The sequence below is a fragment of the Balaenoptera physalus genome (genome assembly GCF_965194825.1).
Source record: "Balaenoptera physalus genome assembly, chromosome: 17".
Taxonomy (NCBI): domain Eukaryota; kingdom Metazoa; phylum Chordata; class Mammalia; order Artiodactyla; family Balaenopteridae; genus Balaenoptera; species Balaenoptera physalus.
The window spans coordinates 71,003,958-71,018,450 of NC_138895.1; the positions used below are offsets into that span (position 1 = coordinate 71,003,958).

The 14,493-nt window shown below is 39.5% G+C and overlaps 1 protein-coding gene across 10 annotated transcripts in view; it reads right to left on the reverse strand.

Annotated features, from left to right (window-relative positions):
* Positions 1–14,493, reverse strand: part of WASHC5 (WASH complex subunit 5) — a 56,405-nt gene that overhangs the window by 28,219 nt on the left and 13,693 nt on the right. For all 10 annotated transcript variants that reach the window (XR_014255484.1, XR_014255485.1, XM_082433134.1 and 7 more), the window contains 7 exons: positions 13,680–13,793; positions 12,042–12,213; positions 7,520–7,647; positions 6,281–6,410; positions 2,279–2,391; positions 595–761; positions 442–517 (listed from right to left, as the gene is read on the reverse strand). Coding sequence is in view for 8 of the 10 variants with exons in the window: in XM_082433134.1 (XP_082289260.1) it covers positions 442–517; positions 595–761; positions 2,279–2,391; positions 6,281–6,410; positions 7,520–7,647; positions 12,042–12,213; positions 13,680–13,793 (900 nt within the window). In the remaining 2 variants the exon portion in view is untranslated. The remainder of the gene's footprint in view (positions 1–441; positions 518–594; positions 762–2,278; positions 2,392–6,280; positions 6,411–7,519; positions 7,648–12,041; positions 12,214–13,679; positions 13,794–14,493) is intronic.

Consider the following 14,493-nt stretch of genomic DNA (forward strand, 5'->3'; position numbering starts at 1 on the left):
AGAGAAGGGCCAATCTATGCCTGTGTTGTTTAACATTATTCCCTAACCTTTAGAGGAGATCCTAGACTGTAGCAGAGGCTCAACAAGAATTTTTTTTAAATGAATAAGTAAAAGGATTTTATTCATGTCTAGGGAATAAAGGACCCATAGGACACACATTTTTAGTATCCTGTAAAACTTTAAAAACATCTATTTCTTCATTTAAAAACAATTTTCTCTAAGACACTCCAACTTCTATTATTAATTCAAACTTTATTTCCGGCATCTTTTGCAACTATGCTCTCATGAAAAACTTGCTAACAATTTTCAGTCTATAAAAATACTTAAATTAACCAACTTTCTAAAAGGGTGAAATCTTGAACTGAATTAATGAATGAGGTAATAATGAAGGCCAACTCTTCCCTAGTAACTGAGAATGCAATCTTACTGTTATCTGCTTACCTTTAGGAATGTAGCTCTGAGTTTAGTGACCATGGATGGGTTTACCCTTATGCTCTCTTGCATGATAGATGTGAAACTGTAAAAAGAGATAAATGGTAAGGAAACATTCATAATGGCCTTCATTGAGGACAAATGCCAGGCTGTCCACATTACCTGTCAATTAACTGCCAAGCAAAAGAAAGGTCCCCAACGATCTGCATTGTGATCAGGACCTCCTCTTTAATGTTAATGGTTCGGATCATTTGGTGGAGAAACTTGCGAGTATCAGCAAGAAATTGACACACTTGCAGATTTGATTCCAACTGGTGAAATTCTTGAACCTGAGTTACATAAACACACTCGATTTTAAAATTCTGAATGGCCTGTATAGTGTTCACTTTTCCTTGAAAACACTTCCAATAAAGCACACTACTTACTAAGAATGTCTTGGCAAAATTTTAATTTCAAATTATAATTTCAGAAACGTATAAGCCAAGTCAGAAAACAATGCAAAATTTCTGAGATTAGAAAATGTTCCACTATTTCTTATCCTGTACATGTATGACGTAATAAGCGAATACTCCCATTTTCCATTTCAGTATCAATAAACATGTATTGGAAAATCCTTCTAATTCTGAAGATTTGCAGGATTGTTAAAAAACAAAATAAGTCACATCACAACCAAGGTGCTGGCACTTGCACATTTTTAAGTTCTTTTGATGGGCTCTTTAAAACAAAATAATGATTCCACAGTGTTTTGACATTTTATGTACATAATTCAAGGGGCCTGGGCTATATGCCAAAAGAAATAATGCAAAAGAGAAAAAGTATCAGAGATTTACAAAATTGCTTATAGTGGTACTATAGACTAGAAAATCCAAAAAACAACCAAAATAGAAATAGCACAAGTGAGCAATTGTTCTGGAATAGCTAGGGAAACTGGCATGCTAACAATGGAGCATTATACTGTGTTGCTATAATAGTGGCCATCCTAAAATCCTTGCAAAAATAAGAAAGAGCCTATAAGAAAGTCTTGCAAGTGAAAAAAGCATTAATGTACACTTATATCAATTGGAAAGGGTTCCAGATGAGGGTGGATGATGTTTCATATAATATATATGTTTATTGTTCTGATGCTTTTATTTTCCTGGTTAAACATACAATTAAACTTTTAAGAGTGTGGAGGTATAGGAATTCCCTGGTGGTCTAGTGGTTAGGACTTGGCCCTTTTACTGCCGTGGCCTGGGTTCAATCCCAGGTCGGCGAACTGAGATCCCGCAAGCCGCGTGGTGTGGTCAAAATTTAAAAAATAAAAAATAAAAAAAAGGATATTATAAAAAAAAGGAGTGTGGAGGTATAATTCCTTTTTTTTGTACAATAATTTTTAAGAAGATAAAAGAAAACTTTTTTTCAGAAAAAATACATCACTTTAAAGCATATGATCGTTATACAACTATTCTCATTTTTGTGTATCCATCCCTTTCCAGGTTTTCTCCCCAAGGCACACGCTTTTTACAAACCTAAAAGTAGCGCATACAATGTAATTTTGTTTTTGCTTTTACCTCCTTACCACAGTTTTCCCAATGTTTCTATACTGTCTTCATAATTTTTTTTCCAAGACTGCATGTTCCCGCAAATTGATGTATCATAATTTTTACTACCATTCTCTTTATTATTGTCATTTAATTATTTTCTCAATTTTAGGGCACTGTATATAATATTACAGTGAACACATTAATTTATATTGCTTTTGCTTCTGATAAAATATTCTCTGAAATATATTTCCAGCAGACTGCTGGGTAGGTCAAAAAGTATGATTCATGATCTGAGAACTGTCATTTAAAAAGACTTTCCTTACCTCTTCCAAAGCCTGTATTAGTTGCACAGTTTTTCTGCCCGCAGCAGTAGAATCATCATAATTTAAAGACAATATTTGTTTTGAGATCTCTCTGAACCAAGCTTGAAGATTTTCTATTAATACAGAAACAAGAAAAGACTGAAATTTCTACTGAAATCCCAGAATTCCTGCAGTGGTGGCTTTGAATTTAATTAAGTAATCCTTTACAAATCTAGCTCTTAGTCACAGAGCTTTTACTATGTACCTAACATTGGTCTTAGGAATTTTCCAAACAATAACAAAAATGCCTCCGGCATGTGACCTAGTAGAAGAGATGAAACTTTCTATATAAATAGCTTAGTTTATAACACCTGGCAGAAAAGGGTTAAACGCCCAAGTTTTGGGTGGGCCAAAACGTGCCTTTGGTTTTTTAAGTAAAAATAAAAGACGCATTTTTCATTTTCACCAAGAACTTTATTGAACAACGTAATCACACTTTTGTTCCACTACTTTCTGCCAATTTTCAGGCAACTTCATAATTCCATCTTCCCAGAACTTTTTATGGTTTTGAGCAAAGAACTGTTCCAGGTGCCTTTTACAGTCTTCCAAGGAACTGAAATTTTTTCCATTAAGAGAATTTTGTGAAGACCGAAATAAAGGGAAATCCAAAGGTGCAATGCCAGGTGAATACAGCAGATGAATCAGAACTTCCCAGCCAAGCTGTAAGTTTTTGCCTGGTCATCAAAGAAACATGTGGTCTTGAGTTATCCTGATGGAAGATTATGCGCTTTCTGTTGACTAATTCTGGACGCTTTTCATCGAGTGCCACTTTCAGTTAGTCTAATTGGGAGCAGTACTTGTTGGCATTAATCATTTGGTTTTCCAGAAGGAGCTCATAATAGAAGACTCCCTTCCAATCCCACCGTATACACAACATCACCTTCTTTGGATGAAGACCGGCCTTTGGTGTGGTTGGTGGTGGTTCATTTCGCTTGCCCCACGATCTCTTCCGTTCCACATTATTATACAGTATCCATTTTTCATTGCCCATCACAATTTGTTTTAAAAACGGAACGTTTTCATTACGTTTCAGTAGAGAATTGTATGTGGAAATACGGTCAAGAAGGTTTTTTTTGCTTCACTTATGTGGAACCCAAACATCAAAGCGATTCACATAACCGAGCTGGTGCAAATGACTTTCAACTTTTTTTTTTTTAATTGATTTATTTTATTTATTTTTGGCTGCCTTGAGTCTTCGTTGCTGTGCGTGGGCTTTCCCTAGTTGCGGTGAGCGGGGGCTACTCTTCGTTGTGGTGCACGGGCTTCTCATTGCCGTGGCTTCTCTTGTTGCAGAGCATGGGCTCTAGGAGCACGGGCTTCAGTAGTTGTGGCACATGGGCTCAGTAGTTGTGGCTCGCGGGCTCTAGAGTGCAGGCTCAGCAGTTGTGGTGCACAGGCTTAGTTGCTCCACGGCATGTGGGATCTTCCCGGACCAGGGCTCGAACCCATGTCCCCTGCATTGGCAGGTGGATTCTTAACCACTGCGCCACCAGGGAAGCCCAGACTTTCAACTCTTGATTTGGATATTTTGAGTATGTCGGCTATCTCCCATGTGGTAAAACGTTGATTGTTCTCAATTATTGTTTCAATTTGATTGCTATCGAATTCAACTGGTCTACCTGACTGTGGAGCATCTTCCAGAGAGAAATCCCCAGCACAAAACTTCGCAAACCACTTTTGACACATTCGATCAGTCACAGTACCTTCTCCATAACTGCACAAATCTTTTTGTGTGCTTCAGTTGCGTTTTTTACCTTTCTTGAAACATAATATGCCGAAAATGTTGCTTTTTTTCTTCCATCTTCAATATTAAAATGGCTATTCAAAAATTCATCAATTTGTATAAGTTTTTTTAAATGCATGCTGATGTGACAGGTGTCACATACAATCTAACAAAATTGTTTCAAATGAAGTTAAAGACAACTAAGTGCTACTAGAGCCACCTTATGGAAAAAACTGAACAAACCTTTTGGCCCACCCAATAAATGTTGTAAACTGATGTGTGCAAAGATGGTAGTGCAGGTGGGGAGGAGTCAGGAAGGAACTGAAGGATGTGACACAGAGTTAAGAGGATGGGTAGAGGTCTGGACAGGCAGAGGGAGGGAGAGGGAAAATCTGTCCCTAGACGAACAGAGAGACATGAGCAGAGGCTTTGGGGCAAAACGACAATGGCGTGTCTTGGAGGGCAAAGAGGGACCAACATGCAGGAGAGTGAAGTGTGAGTGGTGAGTTGTGGGGAGTCTGAATGGATTAGGTGGCGCCATTTGCGCTCACAAACCAGCCAGGCATTTCTCAAGGCAGAGATGGGGAAGGCCATTAACGTGCTCTGAGGACCTTCAGTGAATCAGGCCAAGTTTTAAGCTTAGTCTCATTTAATTTTCACAAAAATCTATGGAGTAGGAATTAAAAGCCATTTCTCAGATGAGGAAGCTGATGCCCAGAGATATTAAGAACCCTCTGCTGCGTCACACAGTTACTAAATGGAAGAGCCAGGACGTGCAAACCGTCAAAGGCTTCGCTATTTTCACCTCACCAAGTTGATTCTGTAAAGGTTTTTTGTTTTATCAATGGAATGATTTCACTTTAATAAAAGCATTTAAGGGCTTATAATCTAAGTTATTTTAAGAATTGACATAAAGAACTAGCTATAATTTTAAAGATTTTTTGTAGGACCGAGGGACAGCTACGGAGTAGCTGAAAGGACACACGAGGTAATGAGTGAGATACAGGCTCTGGACCTTTGTTACCCTCGGCAAGTGATTATAAAATAATAAAGATGTTTATCTCACAGGGTTGTAAGGATCAAATGAGAAATATCTGTGAAAGTACTTCCTAACTGAAATATGCTATAGAGCCAAAAAAGTATAAGATATTGTTTTGAATAACCTTTGAAACATTGCTGGTATTTATAAGAACTTAAAAGAGACTAGAATACAGATTAATGTGTCTGATCAGAAAACTAATCTGGTTAAATTGGTCCTGGTGGTTCTTTGTTTTTTAGATACAATATGCTGCCCTGCAAAACATGTTGCCAATTTATAGCACACCATTAGAAACTGCTCTAGTTTTTCCAATAGGAATATTAATGTAATTTGGAAATATTTTTTGACCAGCAACAAATAAATCAAATACAATAGTCATAAGCTTGTATTGATTAACAATAGTGAAGCTTTTTTAAATAAAAAGCTATATTATTCATCAATTCTACTATATAATTAACTTTATCGGAAATAAATTTGACAGTTAAAACAAATATTAAGCATCAAAAAAAAATAGTTTAATTTGTCATCTTAAAATTCAGAATGGTCTTTCAGGGGCAATTTGAAAGGATCCTATCTATAGGACAGGATCCTTCAAAAATTTTAAGTGATACCACAATTTTCCTATAGATAAAATTTCCTAAAAGTAGCAAGATTAAAATTGTTAAAGTAAAACTTGAGCTATGTTGTTTCAAAACAGTCTGCAGGTCCCCTCTTGTGCCACTAGATGGCAGATGCGCCGGTGAAGAAGAACCAAATAGGACTGGAACACAAGACTCTTAGATATCATTTATGTTAGCAGTCATTAATATTCTTGGGTGAAGTATCCTTCTGAGAAGATCATGAAAGTTATGCCCCCGTCCCCATGCACATAAAATTACACACTAATGACACACAAGTTTTGCATACTATGGCGGTGGGGGGAGGATATGTCTATAAAATACTATTGTATTTATGAACCGGAGTACAAGAACCCATGATTTAGCCCAACCTCCTACTTCAAAGATAAGAAACCTGAAGTCCAGAGAGAATATGAGATTGCCCAAGGGAGCACAAGGCTAGAGCAGCCAAAACTAGACTTCTGATCTTCACTAGCAACATCCCAGCATACAATGAGGACACGGTAATGACTTTTTACTCTGCTGCTTTCTAATAATCTGTGTATACTTTTCAAACACACCAATAATTCCTCTTCAGCAATTACCATTTTTCTCCACTCTGGTTAGGGGTTTCACGCCTGAAAAGACATCAGCAAGCTCCGTCATCCGCTCTGAGCCCTCCTTCTTGTAATATTCCCATTTGGCCTGCTTTTCTGAAAGCATTTGCTTGAACATCTGTTGAAGAGACAGAAGAGATTTACTGATTTAAGAGAAAATCCAGCTTAGGCAGTTTACTAAGAAAGCCTGAGCGAAACCCAATTTATTATAAAAATAGGTGCCTAACATCAGTCTGATGCCACCTCTTAAGCATTACTACTTTATACAAATTGGGGGGCAAAAACTAGACCATCTCTAAGACAGTGGCTCTCAGACCAACTGAGGCAAGGCGAGTGTTGGTTCTGAACTGGCATTAATGTCTGGGGCTAGTTCCTGAGGCCACCTGATCCAAACCCCCAAAGTTACTTTTACAGAACCTGAACATTCCCAGGCATCTGTGATTTTTATTATGTCCATAGAGGCTTTTTTAGGAGTAAGACCAAGCCCAGAATTTCCTTGACTGAACTCAAATCCTCAAGGTCCTTAGGTCAACCTTGTTAAAATGCAAACTACCACCCTACTTAGGCCCTTTTCAATAGGTTCTCATGGCTTTTAAGATGAAGACTAACACCCTGCAAGGCCCAGCGCAGGCTGCCCACCTGTCAACCTTACTTCCTACCACCTTTCTCTTGCATTCTCTCCCCTGCAGCCAACTGGGCTTTCAGATCCTTGAACTGGCCAGGCTCCTCCCTACCCAAGAGGACTTAGACATATTCTGTCCTCTCGCTGGAAGGTTCTCCATCATGCTCCCCCATCTTTGTCTTAGCTAACTCTGACAGGTTCCTTCCTCAGCTCCCTTCTGAAACTCTTGCTTCTCTTCTCAGGGAAGTCGTCAAAGCTAGGACAGGACCCTTTATTTTAGGTACCCAGAGAACTATGCTCCTCTCCTATATAGCGTATACCTGTTTTTATTCATTTTCATTTGTGTAATTCTCTGATTACTGTCCGCATGCCTCATTAGACTGTAACTGTCACCATCTGGTGCATTTTTTCTATCACTGTATCCCTAATGACAGTAGGCACTAAATGCTTGTTGTTTAATCCTGTCCTTTTCCTGTAAGAATGATCTCAGACAGCTAGAATCTGTAGCCTGAATCAGAGACACAGCTACAAAACCCTAATCTTTAAAAAAAATTTTAAGCATAAAAAAACTAAGACTTTGGTGATCATTCATTCAATATTTTTACCTCTTTGAGTATAAACTCAAATTGTGCAGTATCCAACAGCAATTGAAAGAGGATCTTGGGATTGTACCTAGAGTCTGTTAGAATCTGGTCCTTGATTTGACGAAGGCGTTTGTTGTTTGGGTCACAGGCTAGACATGGGAGAAAAGAGTTTCCAATTTATTAAATGTGTAGAAAATATCTATAATAAATAAGATGAATTCTTACTTTCATTTCCCTTTTAAGCATTTAAAAAGTAATAAGCAAAATGTATATCAATAATAGGTAGTAAAATAAATTATATTACACCCATGCTATGGAGTACGCACAATTGAGCTGCTAAATATGACACTGAATCTGACATGGAATGTCATCGTGATGTACTGTTGAATGAAAAAAGCAAACTGAGAACAGTGTTTCCAAATTTTGTAAGCATCGTGTGTGGGTGGTTTGTTATCGACTGTCCAGTATGATGGGTCGAGCCTTTCGGCACTATTTCCTAAGTGTGTGGCCTCCTTATGTCCTGCTTGAAGCTGCTTTTGTTTTAAGCATTGATCTCTGCCATTCAACTATGGACAGGGGTGCAGAAAAGATTTAACACAGCAGGCCCGAGACTGCCATCTTCAAAAAGGCTTGTTTGCAAGGCCGGCTCTTGGCTGGCATTAGAGAATTTGGATCTTGGAAGAGTTCCCACCACTTTGAGAACTGGTAAGAATGGCCCACCATGCTTTAACTCTTTGTACAATGTGGTTTATTATGAACACCTGCTTTCCTCTGGGAGTTTGGAATTTTGTTACCTGCCAGGTAGAGGCTGCCTTGATGAGCCCCCAATAAAATCCTGGGCACTGAGTTTCTAATGAGCTTCCCTGGTTGACATTTCACACATACTGCCACAACTCATTGCTAGGGGAATTAAATGCGTCCTGTGTGACTCCATCAGGAGAGAACTCTTAAAAGCTTGTGCCTGGTTTCCTCTACACTTCACCTCAGGCACTTTTTCCCTCTGCTGATTTTGCTTTCTATCTTTTTCATGTTACAAATCATAGCCATAAATACTACTATATGCCAAGTCTAGTAAAGCACTGAACCTGGGGTGGTCTTGGGGACCACTGATACAACAGGGAAGCAGGGCTACCCACACAAAGATGTGGCACCTCCAAAGAGGAAGAACCAGACCTGAGACCATTCTGCTCTTTGTAAAGGCATGACTGGCACTCAGAGCTTTCTGGATTATCCACCACCTAGACCCAGAGAGGTTATGGCTACTAGGCCAAGTTCACAAAATTAGGCAGTGATGACCCAGGGATAAGACACCAGATGTCTTGATTCCCTGGTCAGCCTCTCAGTTGCCAAGCTAAATCATTTCAAATAAAATAAACATTATGTTAAAAAAGTATATAGGATAAAAAATACTGATATTTGCTGAAATTGGTTTACGGGGTCAATTATTTATGTAAGAAAGAAAAAGAAAATAGGATAAGATAAAATGTTTACAAGTAAAAGCTACTTAGACTGCAAATAAAGTCAAAATAAAAACTTTAAGACAATAAACATTGTCAGAAAGTTCACAGCTGATAAGGTACAAGGACCCTGATAGTTGCTCTAGTATCACCCGTGTTCACTCCTGCTTTCCAAGCCCTCCCATCAGCATCTTAGGAAGTCCGGCATGTACAGAACGACCATGCTTTACGAGCACATGTCAGTGGTGTTTTTGGTGCTTCAGTTACGGTGAAGCCCGAGCAAGGCTATTTTACATATTGATTTTCAAGTTACTCCATCAGAAGGAGACTCATGACAACCTGGAGGAGGGCTCAGTTTTCATGGGGAACTGCAGAGTTCTGAATTACCATGCGTTCTCCAGAACTCCCTAGGAAGAAATATATTGGCACTGATGACATTGATCACACAGAGACAATTTTTCAGCTTCATGATTGCCTAACTTAAAAAAACAGAAAAAAAAACGAACTTGGAAGGAGTTCCACTTGTCTTTATGTTAACTCTAATTCAACAAGAAATCTTCTGATATTAATTTGCTTTCATTTTTGGATAGGAGACATCACTGTGCATTAACAATTAGCTCCAGCAAGTTAACAGGAGGGAAAATGAGAAATCTGCGCCTTCCTTTCTGCACGCCATGGCCAAAACACCATAAAAGCTAAATAAGCAGTTACTTTTCCCCACATATGACTCACAACCAGATAGGCAAATCATTTGATTCTTGTAAATTCTGACCTTGTGCGATCAGGTCAGACAATTGCCAGCTCAGAAATGGAAACAGATGTGGCCGAAGAGAGAAGCAGAGAACCCTGGCAAGCCGAGGCTGTCCCTGGCAGGGGCACAAATCCAGGAGACCACTGGCTTCCAGAACGTAGGCACGGCTGTCAGGCACAGTCGTCCAGAAGACGAAGAGGAGGCTGAGTCACTAGAAACCCACAGTTGCCTTTATGATAGGATAAAGAGAGGGCTCGAGTTGTTTATATGCTTCAGAATGTAAGACTTTTGGTAAAGAAGATTACAAGCTGAGTCAATGTAGTAAAATCCTCAAATTAGGACTGGATTTTATGTTAAACATAAATTCGACTAATTAAAGACTAGTCCATTAGATGATTCGGCCCTGTATTCATGCTGAGAGTGAACTGTAAATTGGAGAGAGATCTAGGCCAAGAATCGAAATGATGAAAACAACAAAACAAAACAAAACTGGAAAGCAGCATTTGTGGGAAAGATTTAAGAAGCTGAAGATTTCTGGCGTGAAGAGGGAAGGCTGAAGAGCAATTCCACGTTTTCAAAGAGATGAAGGATAAGGAAGTCCACCTGCTGTTCTCACTGCTGACCTCTCACAGGACGCGGAGACAGGGGGCAACTAGAGGAAGCGTCAAGGGCATCTTGCCTGGAGGGTTTGGGAGACGGGGCTATTGTGTTACCGAGGGAGGCTGCAGGATTATCCGGCGTGGACAGTTTTTCTTTGAGAGACACAGTCTTACTTGAAAGAACAAGGAGGTGTTGAAAGTGGGACCAGGGTAGGTGCTCAAGAAAAGTTAGTTGAGTGAAAAACAAAAAGCAGAGGCTTGGCTTTCCAGAGCTGCTGAATGACACCACTCTTAGGGGAAGGAGTATGCAGCGCTGGATGAGGGAACTCTTTAGTAATTAATATTGATCAAGCATTTACTAAGTATGAGGACTGCGTCAGCTCCAAATAAGCTCAGGTATTAGTCCAACCTACTTAATTTTCTACTATTAATCCAGGGGTTTTAAACTCATGGGCTTAGGGAATTCCCTGGTGGTCCAGTGGTTAGGACTCTGTAATTTCACTGCCATAGGCCCAGGTTCAATCCCTGGTTGGGGAACTAAGATTCTGAAAGCCGTGCGGCAGAAAAGCTCCTGAGCCTGATGGCCAGTAGGGTCTCAGAGAGGATCGTGACCCAGAAAAGATTAAGACCCCGTCTGCCATAATTAAGCACCAGGGTCTAGCCAGTTCCTCCGCAAAGTGGAGCCATGTTTTTCTGTCCTTCCAAAATCATACTTTTCTTCCATCATTTCCCCAGACTAGAATTTCTTCTGCTTTTTACTATAAAATCCTATCAAGGGCTAATCAGCTCCTGTCTCCTCCGTGGAGCCTTGTTAGACTACCTCTGCCCTTCTACCCCAAGCAATGTTTCTCTTCTGCTCTGGGCTCCGGACTCAAATCCTACCAACTATTTTACACATCTGGCTGTTAGGTGCTGCCTTGGCCCTTGTATTAGTTTCCTATTGCAGCTGTAACAAATTACCATAAACTCAGTGGCTTAAAAATGACACAAATTTATTCTCTCATAGTTCCAGAGGTGAGAAATCAGAATGCGTTTCACTAGGCTAAAATCAAGGTAGCAGCAGGGCTGTGTTCTTTTTTGGAGGCTCCAGGGGAAAACAGTTTTTTTGTCTTTTCCAGCATCTAGAAGCTGCCTGTACTCCTTTGCTTGTGGCCCTTTCCATCTTTAAAGCCAGCAATGGTCTACTGAGTCTTTTTCATGATGCCATCTGTCTAGTTCTGACTCTTCTGCTTCCCTCTTCCCAGTTTAAGGATACTTGTAACTATGCTGGGCCCACTGGGATAATCTCCTTACTTTAAGATCAGCTGATTAGCAACATGAATTCCATCTGCAACTTGAATCCCCCTTTGCCATGTAATATAACATGCCCACAGGTTCCAGGGACTAGGCCATGGACATCTTTGGGAGGGTGGGGTGGGAAGCCATTATTCTGCCTACTACAGATCTGCAGCTATACTTTTTCACATGTAGACATCTGATCTCCTCAGTCTGACCAGTGACAAGCTCCTCAAACTTGCGAGGTAAATTTCCTCATATTCCCAAGCACCTAACAGGACCTGACACAGGGGCTGTTCAGGTGGGCCACTGCTTTATCCAAATTGACACAAAAATGACTAACTTAGAAAAGCAGCTTGATTCTCATCCAAGGGCTAAACCACTTTGCATCACGCAGCAGATCTGGGTTCGGACGCCTTTATATGGATGAATACAGATGGTCACACCTTTTCGTGCGTTACCTGAGTCTGCGGTGTGAAGCAGCAGCCATCGAATGGTGACGTTGCAGCCTCTCAGGCAGTTCAGAAGCCTCGGGATGTTATCCAGAACCAGATCCTCCCTCAGACAACCTTCTTTCAGGAACTGCTGCGCTTGTGCGTGCGCCCTTTCGCTGACAGTCGCGTATCTGCTTGCCTGTGAAAAGAAAAAAAAACCTGAATTACATTTCAAAGAAAGAGAGAATCACTTATCTTGAAAGTGAATCACACTCAAAAGAATCCCTCGACAAATAATAACATTTCTGTATGAGACAAATAGCACACAGACTGTAGTTGATAAGGCTCAAAGGCAAGTGGCTTATCGGACATTTTTGAAAAGAGCACTGGACTTAGAACTGAGAGACTAACATCTAGAAATATTGGTGTGACTTTGGATTTAACCTCTGAGTATTGGTCTCTTCAAACGTAAACTGGAGAACTGGAGTGGGTGGTTCCTGGTGTCGCTTCTATTCGTAACTTGGATGGAAAGAGACACAAAGGCAGAAGCTAAATTGACCGTTCTTCCTATTAATATCGACAAACGAGGCAGAGCAGAGCAGAAATACTCAAAAGGTGAGTTTCTATGTATAAAAGCTTAACAAAAGAAATACACCTCAGCGTATCAAAACTGACCAGACTTTTTGGAAATTTGGTCATTCTGCTTTACCTAAAGCAAGAGTTAAATGGTAAACATCATTAACCTAGTCAGGTTAATTTAAAACAACCACAAGATGTGGCATTGGAAGCCTCTGAAGAACTTTCTTGCAATGTCATGAACGAGAAGATGTGATTTTGGAAAGGAATTTTAGTCATGAAAAATTAATGCTCTGAGGCCAGTAAGTATTGAAGCGCCACTTTCTCTAATATATTTCTAGGGGACGTGCCAAAATTGAAATTATTTTGTGCATTATTTATGGAATTCAATTTGTTTGAATAAAACATGCTGAAGTTCCTTGAGTGAGTATTATTCTATGCACATTTGGAAACTCAAAAACTCAGACAGACAGGTTGAGGAAGATAATCACTGTTTAGAAATATCAAGTATGCTCCCCAATAAAAAGATTTTATTTTGATTCTTCTGTTTACTCAGGTATTTATTTCCTTCTGCCCTGGGTTCTCACCAGAGAGACAGAATATAGCCATTTCAACTTTAAGGAGATGCCTGTCTTTAGTCTTGTTGCTTACTTCACACACCAGAAATGATGAGCTTCAATTACAGTGAAAGGGTATATTGTCCACATCCAGTTACCATCTTCAACACTCATCCTACTAATGAAAACATTAAAATTCTAGCTACTAGTGAAGGGAGCTCTGTCCATGAGGACACAGTCTTTAAGCAGGAGTAAATGAAGTCACCTGGGGCCAGATGTCACACTGGTTCATTTTAGGGTGTTGAATCTTCCTCAGGATCCAAGGCTCCAATTTATACAGCCCACATAAGTTAAAAATCTACAATTACCTCTCTTATTCCAATGTGCAAAATTCACGTTTCATTAATCCTTGCACTAAAATGTCTATGTGGGCATCTTCCAAATCGATTAGGAAATCTACTTGGCTCATTTCCTACGCCATTAAAGCAGGTGTGCAGTTGTTTAAGAATCCTCCCAATTAGCCAGAACCTACCTGTTCTCTGACGTTTGAAAGGTCCAGGGTATTGTTTAAAGCAGTTTTTGCAGCTTTGTAGGGTTCCCAAGCATCTGCTAGATTAACTGTGATCCCCATGTAAATACTAATTACCTGAAAGAGGAGACAATCGTTCAGTATTTATTAAATATCTACTCACTTCAAGGCAAGGGGCTGGGAAAATACAAAGTTATAGAAGACATCACCCACTCCTTCAAGTTTAAACGCCATTCCAGTGAAAAACCAAGATTTTCCAAATATTCAGGGAAGTGTTTTCCTTATGAGCACTTGGGAAAAAGAGTGACTACTAATGTTGCTATTCATGGGAAAATAACTAAAACAAGGTTTTCCTTTCAAACTGCTGTGTGTAAGATTCCTAGATGAAGAAAAATGAAAGGGGAAAGAAAAGTAGACACTTTGACTGGAGTAGTGGTTTTCCCAAACATTTTCATCTCACCTTTATACTCTTAAAATCAAACTAAATTTGTCCCCCAAATTTTTGTGAGCAGAGTGGCATTGTGTTTCACATTTATTCTTTTTAAAATTATATGCAATCCCTCTTTATCCCTATTAATATTTTCCTTTAAAACTCTTTGTGGTCTAATATTTTCTCACTAGCTTTTTATTGCTTGGCATTTGTCTGGCATATCATTTATTTTATTTATTTTTTTAAATTCCTTTATTTTCAGTGTGCCAGGGTGCTTTTTCAGGACTGTATCTTGTAAGTATCATGTAATTGGACTTTGACCTTCCTTAATACTAAACGTGTTTCTGAGTACAGCATTATGGACACAACCTCTTTGTTAAGCTTCGG